Genomic DNA, 20,363 nt, shown 5'->3' with positions numbered 1-20,363 from the left:
TCATGATTTTGGGAGTGAATTGCTCTTTCACCTACAGCGTGTCTTGGAAATAGCTTTAGCACATGGAGGGGATCCTTGCCTCCTAGGCTTTGATTCCTACCCTGCATTTGGCCACTGGCTTTATGTTTACTTCTGCCTTCCCTCCACAGTCTGATCCCGTTTTTGCCTTTTTCTTATAGCAGTGCACGTGGGATCTTCCCATAGGTATAATTTACCAGTGCTGGTACTTCTGACAGCTGTAGTTTTATTTTTTAAAACAGCTTTATTGAGGTGTAATTTATGTACCATAAAATTCAGAATAAAGTGTTTTCTAGTAAATTTATAGATTTGTGCAACCAGCACCACTATTTAGTTTTAGAATATTTCCATCATCCGCCCAAAATTTCTTGTGACCATTTGTAGTTAATCCTCATTTTCACCCTCAGCCCCAGAGAAACACTAATCTGCTTTTTGTCTCTATAGATTTGCCTTTTCTAGACATTTCATATGAATGGATTTTGTTTTTTGATAAAAAAATTCTAAAGCCTCCGAAAACTACATTTCAAATTCTGAAGCTATGTTCTTATATTGTGGTTCATGTGTAAGAGAAAGATAATACAGTATCAAACACTCAATACTTTCATTATTTGCTGGTTAGCAGACTTTTTCTTTGTCTCGTAAACCAACGTCTCTGACTTAAAGTTACCTTAGAGTGAATAAACTGTACTGAGCACTGCTAAGCCAATATGTCTTGTCGGAAAGTAAGGAAGAGCTGTGGGGAAAGAGTATTCAAAGAAATAGGATCACCAAGAGAATATTGATTATTCCAAATTTAAAAGATTTATGTGTATGTTTATTTTTACATTGATGTAATATTACACTGTAATTGTTAACTGTAGCCTTGATTACGAATAGCAATTTATAAAAATGCCTGTAATATTTAGATTTATAATAGAGGCTATTAAAATATTGGTATTATTTTCATTTCCTGTTATATTAAAGATAATGGATTTTTAGTAGAGATGATATCAGAAACAATTATAGATTAAGACCAATATTTAGGCAAGAAAAGTAAATTAGTAGTGTTAGAGTAACAGGTGTTTGTACTTAATATCATGTTAAGGTTTGACCTCCAGATGATGTAAAATAAAATGCTGACAACTCATTGACATGATTCAAGGCTTAAAGAATTATTTTTGCTGTAGTGGGGAAATCAGTAGAATATTTTGATAATGTAACTTTGAAGCCCATGAATAACATCTTTTAGTAAATCAGGGTTAATTACATCACTTTGAAAAAATATTGTGAAAAAAGTATATTTATGCCTTAACTCATTCAGTTAATAGAGACTCTACATGTAACTCAGTTATTGCATAACTGTATGTATCTGATGTGTAAGTTGTTTCCATATTAAAGAACAATTCACTAATTTTTTTTTTTGTTTGTTGTTGTTATTTTGGTTCTGGACTTTGGGACTTTCACAATCTCCTTCTTAGCAATTACAGCTGAAGGGCAGTCCTGCTTCACTTTGCTGTTTACTTAAGCATCTGCTAATAGGATTCTTAGCTGCATTTGTAAAGGAAGCATGTATGTTGGCCTTGTTATCCACTGATCCAGGAATTCTTGGTCTCTTAGCTCTGTTTGCTGAGGGCAATACTAGCATCTCAGAGGATATTAAGGACAAATGTTGAATTGTGTTTTTAAAAAAATTTATATTGACCTAAAAGAGTATCATCAATTTTTCAGTTACATACATTAACAGCTTATTCTATATAATAGTTTCTTTATACTCCTTTTATTTCATCTTAGGATAAAATTTATCATCCTAGTTATGTGTCTGACCCAGTTGTAAAAGGGAAGAAAACTTTCTTGCTTATCACTCTTAAGCAAAATTGCATTTTGTTTGACTGTGGTATTAATTTTTAAAAACGTGCGTTATTATTTTGATGAATAGCTTTGAAGCTCCTCTCTGTTACTGAGGATCAGAAAATCCCAAAGTCCTCTCTGCTGTTAGTGATGCCAATTCTGCAGATACTATCTTCTACTGCCTTGGAAGACTGTATATCTATGGATGAAGAAGGTCCCTCTAGGCAGCAGTTGGCTCTAAACCTTTTGGAAATGATACAGCAGGAATGTTACAGAGATGACCACCAAAAGGTAATGAATCTATCCTTGTTTCTCTTAAATAAAGTGTCGATGTGGAATTTAGGTATACAGATAATCTTGCCTCCTGATGAAGCATCTGTTTGTTATCAGACTTTATCTTCAGTCAGGTAATGCTGTTGGAGATCTTAACATATTCTTCTGGACTATAAGAAGGGATAGTAGTCCTGTCGTGAAATAAGTTTGGAAATGCTATATCTTTTCTTCTTTGAAAATCCAGTGCACAATACTAGTTAAAGATCCTGAAGGGTTCTTCAGAAAAGGAACTAATTCTATTTAACCTGATGCTTCTCTAATATATTTTAACATGGAATCATTTTTTAAAATTATACTGTTAGTTAAGTATAGCATATTGCTAGATCTGGGATAATCCAAGGTGGGAAATAGTCCTCAAATGCCTGAAACTTCTGATATCAGTAAGAACTAAAACTTCCTTATTTAATATGGTACCTCTTGCCATATTCCCTGGCATAATGACTCTCGATGTCCCCTGTGTATGCCCCTATTCTGCTGCCTCCAACTGGAAGACAACAGGCCTGCCACATTCCTTTTCCAATCCTGCCTTCCTCCTTCTGCTTTTTCAGTCTCACTTTTCCTGTTACAGTAATGTACAAGTATTGTCTTGGTTTGGATATTGGTTGGGTTCTAGGCCTAGATTTGCCAGACTTTTTTTGTTATGATATTTGAGTTTTGCCTTTATCAAAATGAAGCATTATTTTCCAACTCCTCTTATGGGGATGAAATGAGGATTGAATAAGATGAAGCTGGTGAAGCATCTTAAATCTCCATGAAGAGAGGCACTATGTAAATACAAACTAGAGTGATGGTTGTGGCTTCATCTGCAAAAGCAGAGATACCTCTTATGTTAAATGCTCCAGCAGCACAAATCCAGTCATTATTATTTCTTGTTTGAGCATGTAGCAGAAACTGACTAATAATTATAGGCAAATTGAATGTCCACTACAGCTTCCTAAATCCTAATTGTTTGGCTAAAACTTTAAAACTTGAAACAGGTATTTGATTTGAATTAAGAGAGAGAAGTTCTTGCATCAGCCCTAATAGGAGTACAAAATCTGACAAAAAAAAATTCTAGTAGCTTTTTTACTTTACCTCTTGGTTTGCCCATATAGAACAATGATTGGATCTTGAATGGGAGTGGGGGCAGGGCAAAAGTTCTATTCCTTTAAATCACACGTGTTATTTACTGAGGATCACCCCAACTCTAGTACATAAGTACTTCGTTTACTATTTGCTCAGATGTGTGTGAATCTTATTCATCAACACTAATATCTGGACTTTCTCTTTAGCAGCTGGTAAAGGGGAGGGGCAGAATTACTATTAGGGCTATAAATATCTTATATCCCTTATGATACTGTGCTGCTTTAAGGAGGCTTTCAGTAGATATATGATCACTGTTTTAAAAAAATTAAGCCACATTTTACTGTTGGCTTTTTTTTCCTGCTCCTATCTGGAACTTTACATTCCAGTCACACTTATGAATTTAACATGCCCCAAACTCTTCAAGTCTCTTCCTGAATCTTTGTTTTTGTACAGAATGCTGTTTTATGTCATCTACCTGAACTATTCATTCTTCAAGACTCAGCCAAATATTCTCAGTCTCCTCCCCAAGTCAAGATTATTTGACTATTCGATTTTTTTTTTTTTTTTTTTTTTTTTGAGACGGAGTCTCACTCTGCTGCCTAGGCTGGAGTGCAGTGGTGTGATCTTGGCTATTAAATGTGATATTTAAAACTACCTATTACATTCTTCCCAGGCAAAATTAAATAAATAAATAAATATTAAAATAAAAAAAAATTGAACACTAATTGTAAATTCTAAGGGGCTTGAAACATTCTGCTTCCTCCTTGTTCCCCTCTACTCCCACAGGAGAACGTGGGAAATAAAAGAGAGACTGCATCAGTGTATGAGTCAGATTCCAGTCAGGAAAGAGAAAACATACTGGCAGTTTGAACAAGGAAAACTTAATGCAAATAATTATTAGTAAGAGGTGTTTAGTTATAAAAACCTATAAAAAAAAGCGTCTAAGGAATATTACAGTAGTACATGTAGGGAGCAGCTACTACCTCTAAGTTAAGACCAAGGCAGAGTTCCCAAGGAAGGAACTAAAAAGGTCTCCCCAGACAACACTGAGAGACCTGGTAGGAGAGAATGTGGAGAAGGCCTACTGGGTGATATAGTCTGCTGGGGTGCCATAGGCTAGAACTGGTCCACAGGAAACCACTTGTCGTGGTGTGAGCAGGCTGGAATTGGCTGAGCTGGTCCACTGGAAGCCACCTCTGGGATATCCTGCATGTCCCTAGCAGCCGTGGTAGGAGAAATCAAAGAAGCACACAGGAACCTGAAGAGAAGCCCCTTCTTCCTTTCCTTGCAATGTCTCTCCTGTGCTCTCTATTGACAAGGTCTAATATTAGAGCAGAGGGCAAAGGAGAAATGCTGAAAAGGCACAACTGTAGGATCATATAGACAAAGAAGGGTGGGTGTGGAGCTGAGAGTTAACACATTGAGTAACTGGCTCAGAAAGTAAGACAGAATTGGAAAAGTTTTTTTGGAGGGGAGTAAGGGTGGATGGGTGAGATGAAGTGGAAAAGAAGACTTAAAAGTTAAATTCTTGTAGTTGTACAGGAGGCAAAATTCATCTCTATGGAACTGTTTTAGTCAGCAGAACAATTTAGAGACAGCTTGACTGAGCTGGGGTCTACCATGTGTTTATTCATTCTTATGTGTGTTTTTAAAAATTAAATATGGTACTTTTGGGTCTTTGGTAATAAAGCTTTGCCAAGTAGATTTTATTTGAAATTGCTTTGAAGTAGTATAAAGGAAGCAGAATATTTGTTTCTTAAAAATCATAAAATTTGCAAGGAATTGTCCTTGTCCTACTTATAGCTAAAGTTAACATTTATTGAACATGTGCGGTATGCTAGGAGTTATTATGTGGGCCAACTCATATTTCTTACAATAACTATGAAATAAGTATCTTTTCTTTTTTTTTAAATCTATTTCCAGCTGTGTGGCCTTGGACTAGTGACAATCTCTGTGGTATCTGGGCCCTGGTAAAGTGGGTAACAAAACGCCACCTTCATGGGGTTGTTTATTGAGCACTTCATATGTGCAGGCTTCGTTTTAAGCACTTTGGCTTGTACTAACTAATTTGATTTTGTCTCACACTCTTTGAAGTAGGTAAAATTATTGATCTCATTCTACCCAAGAGTTACCTGAGGCATAAAGAAGGTAAATAACTTACTGTCATGCAGTGGGAACCCAATTCTTTTTTAATAGCTTTATTGAAATGTAATTCACATATGCCCTTCACTCATTTAAAGTGTACAATTCAATGACTTTTAGTATATTCACAGCATTATATATTCATTACCACAATCAACTTTAGAACATTTTTATTTTTATTACCCTAAGAAACCCCTGCACTAGTAGTCATCACTCCCTAATTCCCCCATTTTTTCCTCATCCTTCAGGCTAGGCAGTCTCTAATCTGCTCACTGTCTCTGTATGGATTTGCCTATTCTGGACATTTCCTTCAAATATAATCATACAATATGTGGTCCTTTGTGAGTGGCTTTTTTCACTTAGTATAATGTCTTCAAGGTTTGTCCATGTTGTAGCATGTGCCATGTAGCAGTGCCTCATTTTCTCTTAGAGCTGACTAATATTCCATTGTATGGATACCTTATATTTACTTCCCTGTTCTTTTGTTGATGAATTTTTGGCTCTTTTCCATTTTTTGGCTCTAGTGCTGCTATAACCATTCATGTATCAGTTTTTGTGTGGACAAATGTTTTCATTTCTCTCGAGTAGATACTGAGGAGTAGAATTGCTAGATAAGGTGATTACTCTATGTTTCACTGTTGGGGGGAATGGACAGATTGTTTTCCAAAGGGGCTGCACTATTCTACATTCCCACCAGCAGTGTATGAGGGTTCCAATTTCTCAATTTCTCCCCGTCCTCGCCAACTGTTGTTACTGTCTATCGTTTTGATTTAGCCATCCTAGTAGATGTAAAGTGATATTTCATTGTGGTTTTGTTTTGCATTTCACTGATGGTATTCTTAAAATACTTATTTTACAAGCTAGGAAACTGAGATTAGAGAAGTTAATTTGTCTGGATTACGCAGGTAGTGAAGGGTAGAGTTGGAGTTCAGATTTTGTTTGATTCTAGAGCCTATATCCTGTTACCAGCACTTTTGTTTTGTTTTCTTTCTTTGTTTTTTTTTTGGCACAACATTTTATCATCTTTGTGCTGAACTTGGGAGTAAATAACAGTTGTATTTCAGATTTACAGGGAAACAAACTGTGAATTAGTAGTATATTGAAATAAACTTTTTTTAGACTTCTGGTTGAAACTTAGGAATTAGTAAGTCTTAGATGTGCTTCTATCATCATCTTCTGAAAGACGCGGGACTGAGGATGGTGTGTTATCTCTTGGTTATAATAAACCACTCCCAAATCTCTCAACTCATGTCTAGAGTCTTCATCGTGGTCTTCATAGTGCTAGAGTCTTCATAGTGCTTGACTGGTGAGTGAGTGATATCCTCTAGCAAAAATCTATCTTACTTTTAAGGGTCTGTAAGTTTGAGTTCCTATACCCACTCTCTACTTTTGTTAAGCCTGTTTTAGTCACTATTATAGATTAATGCCATTCTTTTTACAGTTAATGAAAATCAATATTGTTCACAATTTCTTTTTCAGACCTATTTTGACAACGAAGTACTATCAGATGTCTTATTGTTACTACTTATGTACCTGCACATTTTTATTAAATGTTTTTTAAAATAAAGATTCTCAGTTATTTTATACCTATAAAAGATGTCTTACAACCACCCAGTATTTATTTAAATGTATTTTTCTGTGATTTATTTTTTATTGGTATATAATTCATGTAACATAAACCTTTTATTTTTAAACACCTACTTTCTCCTCTAAAAGCAAAGCTTACTAGCACTTTCACAGGTCCTCCCTCAGGCTATGGGGCCAGGATTTGGTAGCTGCTGCTAAGAGAAAACTCTTGATTGCGTCCTTGCCCTGGGACTGTGCCAGTGGCAGCTGTCACTCAATAGGACAATTTCTCCTGCTGCTCTAACCTTAGGCAAACAAACAAACAAACTTAAGAGCCTAAACCTGGACATAACAGTTCAAGTAACCTAGGATTGCTTTCTGTTTCATTGTTTCCTCTTACATGTCCCTGTTATATTGTTGCTTTTACTCAACTTGTGGTTCATGGTAATTTCCAAATTATATTTATTTGCATGAGTTTTATTTTTCTCTTCTGAAGATGACAGCAATACTATTTCCCTTTATTTTGCAACTTCAGGCACTGTGCTAGGTGTTTTATAGATATTACAACCTAAGCAGGAAAGTAGTCGTTTCTTAAATTTTACAAACGAGTAAAGTAAGGCTTAGAAAAATTGCGTAATGGCTGATAGCTGGTATGGCTGTGCTGAAGTCCTGGCCCTTTAAATTTTATGGTGTTTGTCATTAGTCTAAAAAACTTGGCCATGGTTGTTAATGAATTCCTTCTTCTTGGGAAAAAAAAATATTCTTAGAGAGCTGGACCTATATAAATTTAGATATTATTTAATTTTTAAAATTTGTAATTTTCTTGAAATAGTAGTATATTCAAATGGTTCAGACAGTAGAAAATTGCATATAATGAATGCTGCCTTCTTGCCTTTGATTCCAGCTGTCCAGTTCTCACTCTCCAAAACAGAAGATGATTTAGTGGTTACTAATTTCTTCTGTATTTGTCCACATACTTTTCTTTGCATATGCAAACAACTACAAGTATATTTTCTTTTTCTCCTCACTCTCTTTGAAAAAAAAATCGTTAGCACTCCAGTCGTAGTATCTGTATCTTATATTTTCACTTGGGGGAATCTTTTTATATCAATACAGTGAGAGCTTCCTCATTTGTTTTTACTTAATTGTCAAAGACATTTCATATCTACTCTTAGATATATGCTCAAGAAAATTGAATACTTATAACCTCACAAAAACTTTTACAGGAGTGTTCATAGCATCATTATTCGTTAGCGCCAAAATGTGGAAACAACCCAAATATCCATCAATTGATAATGGATAAACAAAATATGGTGTATCCATACAATGGAATATTATTTGTCAATAAAAAGAAATGAATTATTGATACGAGTAACAACATGGATGAACCTTGAAAACATGCTAAGTGAAAGAAGCTGGTCACAAAGGGCCACATATTATGTGTTTCCTATTTGAAATGGCCAGTATAGAACCAGAGTAGAGTAGTGGTTGCCAAGGGCTGGAGGTGGGGTTGGGGGAATAAGGAGTGACTATCAGTGGGTATGGGATTTTTGTGTGGGTTGATGAAAATGTTCTAAAATTAGATAGTGATGATGGTTACACAGTTCTAGAAATGAATTGCTAAAATCTAATAAGTCATAAACTTTTAAAGGGTGCCTTTTATAGTATGCAAATTATATCTCAATAAAGCTGTTATTTAAAAATTTTATAAAGCTTAACTTTTACTTTCCATCCTTTCAATTGTTATCCTGATTCATATAAGTCAGCCTCTATTGATCAGACAGTTATAATCTAGAGATTTCTAATCTGTCACAAAGCACTCTACATGATTTGAATTACTTTATTAGCAAGCAGTGTCTAATGATTCTTTAACGTCTGTGACTTCTCCTGAGTTGTTTATTTACAGAGCTCACCTTGGCTACCCTCTGGCCCTGTCTGCACTACTTTATTTCTGCGAGGAGCCATTTCTCAGATTAATTTAGGATAATATCATCTCTGGGTATTGTTTCAGCTTAGAGCTGTCAGACCATTTCCTATTGCACAAGTTACAATTATTAATGAATTCCCAGGCTCCAGCTGAACCAACTTTGTTCCTATCAACGTACTGTCTGTTACAGAAATGAATTGTCCTCAGTCCAAGTCTGCCATCTGCCCCAAACTGCTTCTGCGTAGGGCCTGGAGCTGGGCAAATACAGTATTTTTTTTTTTTTTTATCTTTCTTCTCATTGGTGAATACTTTTTTAGTGATAATAACTTTTTCCAAACACAGTTGCCTCTGGATCTTGTATATTGATTCGTATTTTCTGCCTTAATGGGGAATGAATGGTAAATATGAGGGAAAGTTGTGATAAAACTCTTCTAGAGTTCCATCTAACAACTCTTTTCTCTTTGTGTAATCCTATTACCTCAATTATGTGCAGAGAAGATTTTGGCAGCAATTCAATTTGTATTCATATTTTGGAAGGAGTGATATCTTACAATGAAATATACGAATGCCAAAAATATATTTCTGACAAATATATTTATCTCACTTATTTATGCCTCTCTTGTCTTTATTTTTCAGCTCTCCTACAAGCTTGCGTGCCCTGTAACCAGTATGTATGGTTCAATATTTACAGCCTGGACGATTCTTGAAGTAATGAGAGACTCGTCTGCTGCAAATGACTGGTTGGCTTCAGTAGAGTCATTGCTTCCTATTACTACTGTGATCCCTGTGCCTGCTTTTCTTCTGCTGGCTCACCTCCTTGTTGAAGACAAAGGACAGAATCTTCACCAAATACTGAAGGTCACTACAGAATTAGCCCAAGCAGATTCCTCCCAGGTAAAGCAAGAGAATGATGGAACAATAATGAGAAGAAAGCTTAGTCATTGGAACTGTAGATGATTCCTGCTTTGTGGATTATTTGCAGCAGAGTTTTAAATTATGGGTTGATGATTTTTTTTTTTTTTTTTTGCTATCTTTATCCTTCCATTTTTTTCTTCTTTTTCCTTACTCTGAGTTGATGTATACTTAATGATGCAAACATGTTTTAAATGAAAGCATACTTTGTAAGGAAATCTGCACATGGTGCTATTCTGGTTCTTCCAATTTTTTGGTGGATTTGCTCTTTTGTAATGCTTTTGCCAACTCTTGGAACCTATTCCAAGATACATATCCATTAGTTCTAATGTTGATCATTTAAAGTGGACACAGATTAATCAATTCAGGATAAGGGAGCCTATACAATAGACATTAATATCTTTTTAACTTCTTGCAGTTTGATACTATCTTTATTGAGTCATTTAATAAGCTAAAAAGTATGGACTCTTTGCTATGCATATGGTACAGATCTGCATGCTAGGATATGAGGGTAAACAATTTTTCTTCCTATCTGCACAGAACTTAGGATATAATGAGAAAGCAGTCAGGCGTTAATAAGACTTCTTTCCCCAGCCTTTTACACTAACCACATATTTAGCATAATAACCTGTGACTTTCTTTTTCTCCAATTGATAGAATCTCTAGAATGCATTTCCTATAAAGGAAAGGTTTTCTAACCAAGTAGTTTTGACATTTTTGTTATCCTCTGTTTATTAGTATCTGTGCTTGGGTTTCTTTTCAAGAATGATGAAGAAACCTTCCGTCTCCCAATGGAAAAGTGATGTGTTCCTAGAGGAAAAACTTTGATGGTAGAAAAGGGGTAAATGTGTTTATTTGAGATATGAAGTTAAGTGAGTGCAGTGGCTTATGCCTGTAAGCCCAGCACTTTGGAAGGCTGAGGTGGGCGGATCACTTGAGGTCAAGAGTTTGAGACCAGCCTGGCCAACATGGCAAAACCTTGTTTCTACTAAAATGCAAAAGTTAGTCGGGTACAGTGAAGTGCACCTGTAATCCCAGCTACTCAGGAGGCTTAGGCAGGTGAATTGCTTGAACTCAGGAGGTGGAGGTTGCAGTGAGCTGAGATCATGCCACTGCACTTCAGCCTGGGACTCTGTCTCAAAGGAAAAACAAACAAACAAAAAAAAAACAAAAAAATACAGATAATGAAGTTAATGTATTTGGAATTCCTTTTTATCCTCAAATTGTTGTACTCATTCCTTTTTGTTGTGTAAACAACTGCTCATATCTCACAAAAAGTTTTCACTCTGACCTCATCTGTTCTGATTCTGCAAGTGTATTTGTAATATACTCAAAATACTTTTGTTTCATGGTGTATGCATAATGTGAATCAGTTTAACTTGCTTTCTGCTTTATCTCTCCTTGTATTTTCTATAGTGATCCTAATTCTAACCAATGTTTTCTTTCAGTGTTGACACTTGGTAGGATAATCGCTAGAATAGTTAATGCAGATAATGCCTGAAGATTATCTAAAGAAGGATTCCGTTGAAGTTATACAGTGGGTTACCTTGTTCTGTCTACACCACTGATATAAAACATATATTGCATCTATCTATACACACACACAGGAAATTTGATCAAGCATGATCAAATTCTATAAGTAACAGAAACCCATCTTAAACTGCCCTAAAACGTTTTTTCCCCTTTATTTTTAGTTCACAATTAACAATTGTACATACTTATGGAATACAGAGTGATATTTTGATATATGTATAAAATCTGCAGTGATCAAATCAGGGTAATTAATAATAGTATATCCATCACCTTAAATGTTTATCATTTTTGTGTGTACATGTTGGAAACATTCAAAATCCTTTCTTCTAGTTTTTGTTACCTCTAGTGTTTAGGACATTCATGGTCTGGACAGTATTTTCAAGCTACAGTTTCTTTCCTCTGTGAATTTGCTGGAAGCCCAAAGCCTTATAAGCTTATATTCAAAATTCAAAAGGAAGAGAGAAGTAAAGAATGCTCAGAATGGCCTTGCTTAGGTCATGTGTTTACATTGGACCAACCATCATGATGGGATAATGGGGCACTTTACTTGGCCATCCTGGGTAGAATAGAAGTAGGTGAAGTATCAGGTCCTAAAATTGTTTCTGCCATCAGGTTCATGTGGAATGGGGTGAGATGGTCCCCCAAAGGAAGAATAGATAGTGTACTGGTCATAGAAGTGGGAATGTGCTGAATGTGCTGAATAGGCAAAAAAATGTAAAGCAGAACTTCTCAGTTTGTCTTTTGGGGGACACTGAAATGTGGTATATGTGGTAGGTGTGCTGAGATATTATCCCCTCTCAGCATTCTGGCAGCCAGTTAGTTGTCTTAGCTCAGGCTGCCTGAAGTCTCTGGCAGCCTCTGGCCACCTGGTGTGTAGAAGCCTTATAGGATGCTTCATAGTATCTGATAAATATTTGTAGAGGGAATACCTGACGAAAGATTATATTGTTTTGGAAATCAAGGCTATTTGTTTGTGGTTTTAAGACCTGAGAAAATATGTTTTCCTCCTACGTTTCTATCCATGAGGTTTAAGGGTTTTTGGTAAGATTAAATGCTTAGGTATCTGAATTGAACATCAACCACAAAGATGAGTAATTTTTAAATAGGTTGAGTTGGTCTAAAATAAAAGTGTAAATAGTTTAGTATCTCACCTTCAATGGAATAACTCTAAATACTATGTGTAAGGTGTATCAATTTCTTTTTGACTGATTTATAAAATAGAATATGCCAAAGAGCAAAAGCTCATAAATTTGATTTTAGAGAACCATAGGTTCCTTCCTTAAAATCTATCCCCAATGATGGTCTTAACAAATTGAGTTTTGCAAAACTCAGTGCCTCTTTCAAATTCTTGTTGCTTGCTTGTTTTTCTCTTATTTGGAAGTGGGAATAGAGTCATGCTTATTTATTTTGCTTTGCTTTTACTTGCATCTTACAACACTGAGGTATTTTATTTTCTTTTTACATTTTGGTTGTTAAGTCTAGTTAAAGGTCTTGCATAATGGGAACAGTTGCAATCTTCAATTATTTTATTCTTTGTGACATTTTCAGAGCTTCAGTTTTTTTCCATGTGTAAAAGTGTACACATTTGATCCATTTGAAATCACTTATGTGACTAGGTTCATGGGCCATGACTTGCTGGTCTTTGAAAAGTCATATATTATCAAATAGTAAAAGTTGAGTTATAGGGCAGAATCCTGTGATAGTTCTACTCAGGGTCATAAGCCATATTTTAACATGGAAAATGAATAGGAAATGTGTGAAATTTAATGATCTGTAAGTTACTGCTGTGAGAAAAAGAGAAAATATATTCTATAAAAGAACTTGCACAAAGAGTCTTTGGACACTTTGTACTTTGTTCTGTTGTTACTGAATTCTATGAATTGCTACCCCCTGAAGTCAGTCGGCTTCCTGTGTTCTTCACACCAGCAAAAAGAAACCAGAATGTACAGTACTTTTAATAAATAGCTTGATAGATAAGAAGTAGTGTACTACTGTTCCCTGGTAGCCATAGCATCGATTATGCCTGGAGAAAAATTGGGATGAGCGTGCCAGCATGGAGCAATTAGGTGAAGAGAAACACAACCAAAATACAAGGTCAAGTTGCATGTACCCCATCCTGTGGCAATGTGTTTACTTCTTCTTTGTAAACCTTACATATATATCTGTAGGATAAAAAGCTTTCAACTGGCATTTGATCCCTTTTGTGTTTTCCTGGTTGTGTGCAAAAAGCCTGGAGTTTATACACAGGGAAGTAATTCTGTGTTAATTTCTTGGGACTCCTGGGTGTTAATATTGGGCCATTACTTCTGATTGGTCTACAGATTAGAAATGACTGACAGTTCTCATTGAAGGAATTGTAACTTTTCAGTTAAACCCCTACCAGTGTGATACCTACTGATGTACTGAAACAAAATCCGTTTGTCTGGGTGTGTCACTGAACAGCAAGCATCAGAAAGGATGGGGTGGAGTTTGAGGAGAAGGGGTCCAAAACTGCATTCAGAACAGTGGAGTCTATCTGCTTCCAACTGATATCAGGGACTAGCAGGTTTGTTTCTGGTTGAAACTCTCCAAGGGATGAGCTTCTGGTGTTGTTGAAGGACTGTGAGAAGGGAATCAGAGCAGACTTTGTGGTAGCTTTGAATTTCATAATAGGTAGGAGGAATTTTGCTCAAGGGAAAATACATTGAAGTCCATCATTGCTAGAACAAAATTTTGCTTATTTATTTAGTGGAGAGGGAAGGGCGAAGTGGGGATTGGTCCTCTACATACTTGTACCATGGCCAGACAACCTGAAGTGGAGCAGCAAGTTTATATGCCTCATCATTCTTCAACCCTTCCACAGTCAGCCCTTCAAATCAAAGGACAATCTTATTTATAGGAAACATTTATTTATATCTCTTGAATTAAACCATGCCAGCTCCCTGCAACCAACTTGGCCTTGATTCATAAATATAAATGAATAGTTAAGGCTCACCAGACTTAAGAGAAAATTTAACAACGTGACTAACCAGAGCTTCTGTCTCTAGAAGTAAGAGAACTTAGGGAGCAGGAGGTAATGTAAAAACGATTTATGTCCTAAGAGATGTTGGAAAGATACTGTATATATGTTTTTGTATTGTATATAAAAATGCTACTAAGAGAAAGAAGAAATTTGAAAACAAGAGATTTCAGAAATTAAAAATGTGATTGCCATAGTGTGTCTATGGAGATTAGATTAGATTAGATTAGATTTGTATTATTATGGAGATTGTAAAATATTCATCTAAATATTTCATAATACAGAGAAAAAAGATGAAATTGAAAAAGTGAAGACAATGAGAGTCAACTTGGTGTTCTAACAACTTTCTAATAGGAATTCCAGGGTGAAAGAAACAGAGAAAATGAAGGATGGAAACTTAAAACACACCGGAAAACTCTTTCCCTGAGCTGAAAAAGGACAGAAGGCTACAGATTGTTAGGACCCTCTGAAAGCTAAGCAGCACAAGTAATGATTTATTAATACCTAAATATGTCTCCAGAACCTCAAGGATAAAGAGAAAATCATAAGGGATTTCAAAGAAGAATAGGAGAAGAAAAACTTACTTAAAATTATATTGACCTTAGATTTCTCATTAATAGCACACCGGGCATTGGAATACATTGGAGGGTTATCTTCCAGTTTCTTGAAAAAAACTAATTTTGAACCTGGCATATTTCTTCCCATTATTCTATCTTTTGTGAGTAATGGCAATAAAGCCCTTTTTAGATTTGTAAGAATTTGATAATGTTTCAATATTTCAATAATATTTTTTGCTTACTCTCAAGAATATATTCATACAAAATTGAAAAGGAATCTAAGCAAGCAGAGAAGAAATATTGAATGATATCAAAATTTCCAGAAAATTTTATTAGTAATGTTAAATAATTGTATATATAAAACATAAAACAGGATAACTCCCTGGACCCAAAATCCTAGCTAATTAAAATATGGGAAGTGGCTGGGGGTGAATAGTGGTATTGATAGTGTGAAGAGTGAGAACATGATAGACTAGAATGTTTTTTGGGAACTGAGTAGTTATAGATGTCGATAGGAAAACAAGCTTAAATGTTACCTTATTAGTAACAATCGGTCTTCTATAATTTCTGAATAATATAACAAAAGGAAAAGAAATGTTTTAAAATGACAAATATTGCATAAAATAAGATTTTAGGAGCTAGTTCAAGTATTCCTGTTACCACAATTACTATGAATGAATTAGATTCCCTTATCAAAGAAAGGCTCGTATTGGGTTTAAAAAATTCACTTGTGTACGGTTTTCAAGAGACAGACCTGAAATTGAAAATTAAATGATGAAAATGAAAAGCTAGATAAATGATTAAGAAGACACAGTATGTTTTGGGCCAGGCGCGGTGACTCACGCCTGTAATCCCAGCACTTTGGGAGGCCGAGGCAGGTGGATCATGAGGTTAGGAGATCGAGACCATCCTGGCTAACACGGTGAAACCCCGTCTCTACTAAAAATACAAAAAATTAGCCGGGCGTGGTGGCAGGTGGCTGTAGTCTCAGCTACTTGAGAGGCTGAGGCAGGAGAATGACGTGAACCTGGGAGGTGGAGCTTGCAGTGTGCCCTCCAGCCTGGGTGACAGAGCGAGACTCCATCTCAAAAAAAAAAAAAAAACAGACACAGCATTTCTTAATATGTTCATCCAAGATAGATAATATAGAATACAAGGTGAAAGGCCTTACATGGGACAAAGAGGAGATTTTATAATGATTAAGTCAGATTTGCAAGCAATTCCATTGAAATTAGTAATGAAAAAATTCTGTCTGACATCAGTTTTACTATTCATCTGAAGGTTCTGGCCATTATCAATTCAAGAAAAGAAATAAAATTATGTGTGTAATTAGGGCTGGTCTCAAAACCCTGATCTCAAGTGATCCACCCGCCTTGGCCTCCCAAAGTGCTGGGATTGCAGGCGTGAGCCACCACGCCTGCCCTGGAATATACATTTTAATTGGAATTTAGGATACAAATACAGTTATTGAGGCACTCATAATGCATAGGGAAGACAGGATATACCCTGTAAAAAGTCGTAATAGGGGCCATTTTTTTATTTTATGCATGACGTTTACATGATCTTCCTTGAGTACCATTTTTGAGCAAACAGTGGAATAAAATACATATCTGGAGGTCCTGTGTTAGTTCTTTACTTTGTGAACCATAGTTTCATCAGCAGTACTTTTCTATTGTATTTCAGATTTAATTTTCTTGTTGGAGAGTCAAAGAAAGGCAGTCACACACAGTCACAATTATGCTGATATGTGATAGCTGTGATTGAAATGATGGGTTATGATTTGGTGGATTTGGTGGGAAAAGTCAACCCCAGAATGCCTGAAGTTGGACAGCTGTGTTAACTCCTTTGCCAGAAGTCTCGAGTGCAGTCCGTTTGTCTGTTGAGCACACAGTGCTTCTACCTGACCAATGACGGTTTTGAGCTTTTCACGATAGATGTTATAATAGACTGTTAGGCAAGTTTTCAGGACAGTTAATATAATGAAGTTGGGCACTCGGATGTAAATGTATTTCAAATGGGTAGACATGGTTACAACCTAAGTGGAGCCAGGCAGGTAGTTAAGAAGTTATTTGGGATAATTTCTACCTGGCAGGCTTGTGCTGTGTTGATTGGACTTTTGGAATCTGTGTCCTGTCATTCTTGCTTGTTACCATTTTTTTATGAGAATGGATTACTTCTACATTTAAAACAATTTGTGTATTTTTCCTTTTGTCTCTAAAGAAAACAAGGATGTAAAAATATATATAACTTGATTTTTTTTTTTTTTTATTAGAGAATCAAGTAGCACTAAAGCTGAATAAGATGAGTAAGGACAAAATGTCTTTACACTTCCTTTTGAAGTGTCCTGTAGTTATCCTGAATGTAAGCTATCTTCAAAGGGAATTTTTAGTAGATACAATTAGATTTAGAATTCATAAAAGGAATTTCTCAAGGGAAACTATGTCTTACTTGTTTTTACCTCCTAGTAACCTTGGACAGTTCTTGGGCTTTGATATGTGTGTTGTTGACTTAATTAACACAAAATATATTAGACGTGTCTACCTTCTGTCCTAGAACAAATAAACTATTTTCCAATATTGTCATATATTATTCAGACTAATAGATGAAACACTGTAGAGTCCAGGGACAGGGTTTAGGTTAGGTTGGATTGCAGTAAAATTTCATTAAATGAAATCCTATTAATTTAGAGCTCAGGGTAATTTGATACAGGCTGAGTTAAAACAGAAGCAGGTGTTGAAGCTACTGTTTTTAGGCAGTTTGAATTTGCTCACTTGCTTTGGTACAATGAATGTGGTGATTTAAAATGGTCGAATTATCTATTCATTAACAGATCAGCAGGGACTGGTACTTGGTAACACTTGGCTAATTAGTTCGTTACAGTATATATGTGGAAGTAATAGAATTTTATTTCTTTAACATTTTTCTCTAATTCCATATTGCCTCCTTTCATTATTTCCAGTAGTGTGAATTATTATTAATAATAATTATACTGGTGACATTTTGCTTTATTTAGTGTCAAATTGTATTCAGTTTTTAATGGTAGAGGTGCAGCTTGATCTGCTTTAAGTGGACTTATGGAATTATCCTTCAGCTTGAAATACTATAGATGCCTTGTTTTTAGGAAATGATAGGACAGGTGAAAAGAAGAGAGAGGATTGCTGGACAAAGTTGCTAGAGGGTTATGAGTGCCACAAGTGGTAGCTCCTTATCTCAAGCCTAGTGACTGGGACTTCAGCCTACCTTCTACCTGCCCCCTGTGCCTCTCTCTCTCCAGTTCAGCTTGATGTGTATCCCTTGTAGTTGGGGTGGACAAATGGATACAGTAAATTGGTGACTCCCTGAAAAATTGAAAAGGGAGTGATGGTCTGCCTAGTTGTTTTGATAGTGGAAGTGAAGGAGAGAGTACTGCAGTATGGGATCTAGAATTTGTTGAAGTAAAAGATGTGTTAGTGTTCCCTTTGACAGAACATAGGGAACATGGGCAAGAGAACTCTAGGGGAATTGTTTCAGATCTCTTATGATAGGGCTGCTTAGAGGAGTGTACAGGACTCTATTGAAAGAAGCAGGATCCTAAGGATTGTGGAACAGAGGAGAGCATCTCACGTACATCAAGAGTCTAAAGAGAACTTAATCTTGCAAACTTGGGCTCCTTGCTATGGAGCAGTAGGTTAATCCCCTTGGGACCTGTTCGATGTGAAGACACCCTGACTCAGTGTTGAAGGAGTGCTGACATTGCCCCCTAGGGTGAGCAGATTCAGAGATGGAAGTGGTGTGGGGAAGCCAAGCCTATCAGCGTCAATTAAAGGTTGTAAGGTTAAGGGGACCCCTGAGAATGCTGTTGGTTACCATTGTGGCCCTTTGCCACAGAGATTCTGGATTTAACCTTCCTAATCTCATCAGTGTGGGAGTAAGAAATGTGGAGATAATCTCAAGTTTAGGCTTCAGTGGGCACTGATTGATAATGTCAAACCATTTACTATAGTAGAGATTGCCAGAAGGTGGGTTTGATTGACATCTTTTCCTTTGGGTTCACTTTAAATTTTTGTGTGTATGTGTGTTCCTGAGGTTTACAAGTAGAAGTCTCAAAATTCACTTTAGCTTAAGCTTTCCTTGGTGATGTCATATGTCTTTAAAATTAATGATAAATTGATGAAATATCATGAAGCAAAAAAAAAAAAAAAAGTATTTGCAATAATCAGGTATGCCCATTCTGTTCTTTTTCATGTTTTTCCCCTTTGAAACAATAGTGGAATTTCACTAGCTTGATAGAGAATTTTTGGTGCCTGTTTTAAAGTGCTCAGTGAACATTTGATGAGTTCTTAGTTACTTTTTGAAGCCAGGGAGGTTTCAGGCAATGGTCTGCAAAATTGCTAAAGAAAGTCCTGGGATCATTTTTAAAACAGCAGAAAAATGAAGAATCATGCATGCATATACTATGCTGTCTTAAATCAAACCCTGGCTGAAGCTATAGTGACACATGCTGTTCATGAAAGACTTAATACAGTCCTTCTAATCGGATGAATTGTCTTGTTGTGCAAAAACTGTTATTACACTGTGTGTGAAACCAACCATGCTGTAGGGGGAAAAATTAAATCGCCTGACTGAGAGGTCACTGGTGAATAGTAACACAAGATCTATTACCGTTATTAGAGACTCTGGAGGACATTCACCCTTTTATGGTCTTTCAACTGCTGGAATGAAATATTTTAGTGGTAAATGACACCCTTCTGGGAAATCCTTCTGAAGATTCATTCTTTGCTGCTTGCACATTGGAAAAAAAAATTGGGTGGCGGGGGGATGTCAGGGAAAAATCACATTATTCCTTTCAGATCACTTAAAAAATTTACCTAATTTGACTTGGTTTGATAACAATTGCCTTTAAATGTTTCCCATTACACCCTTCTTAATCTGTGTCTATTAGGACCACACTTTGTCTTTTGTAACATGCACGTTCTATAATAGTTTCCATAGGGAAATTCACGATAGCATGAAAGCCCATACACGAGGGTGGATGTGGTTTATGTCGAAATCAAGATTAAGCACTTTAAGATACGTGAAGTGAAAAGTCTATTTGCTTATTTTGTTTATTTTCTTTTAAGGGCCTTTGAATGTATATAAGGAGGATTATGTGAATATATATTTTTAGTTCTGCATGGCAACCATACTGAACAGTAAATATTTTAAGAAATATTTTCAGAAGTTAATGAATAGCTATTGATCTGAGGTGAAGCTTTATAACACAGTTATTCAAGTGGCAACCAGAGTTCCTTTCCAATGGATTATATTTGTTATAAACTGTCAATCCATTTGTTACAATTTATTACCACTCTGGAATTTTCTGCCTTTTTGCTATTGTGCTGTATGGTTGGGATTTGTTTTTGTGGGGACAAGAAAGAAACAAAGTGTTCAGCAATAATATTGCAAATGATTTGGATAATTTTTTTGTTGTTGTTAATTTTGAGGTCAAATACCTGAGTTTCTCTTC

The 20,363-nt window shown here is 35.9% G+C and overlaps 1 protein-coding gene across 1 annotated transcript in view; it reads left to right on the top strand.

Moving 5' to 3' along the window:
* The window catches only part of FOCAD (focadhesin), a 339,855-nt gene that overhangs the window by 114,064 nt on the left and 205,428 nt on the right, over positions 1-20,363 (top strand). The window contains exons 10-11 of the mRNA XM_011988811.1: positions 1,934-2,136; positions 9,515-9,772. Coding sequence (XP_011844201.1) covers positions 1,934-2,136; positions 9,515-9,772 — 461 coding nt within the window. The remainder of the gene's footprint in view (positions 1-1,933; positions 2,137-9,514; positions 9,773-20,363) is intronic.

This window comes from Mandrillus leucophaeus, unplaced genomic scaffold (assembly GCF_000951045.1).
Source record: "Mandrillus leucophaeus isolate KB7577 unplaced genomic scaffold, Mleu.le_1.0 Scaffold1090, whole genome shotgun sequence".
NCBI classification, from domain to species: Eukaryota; Metazoa; Chordata; class Mammalia; order Primates; family Cercopithecidae; genus Mandrillus; species Mandrillus leucophaeus.
This window is presented reverse-complemented; position numbering and strand designations above follow the sequence as displayed.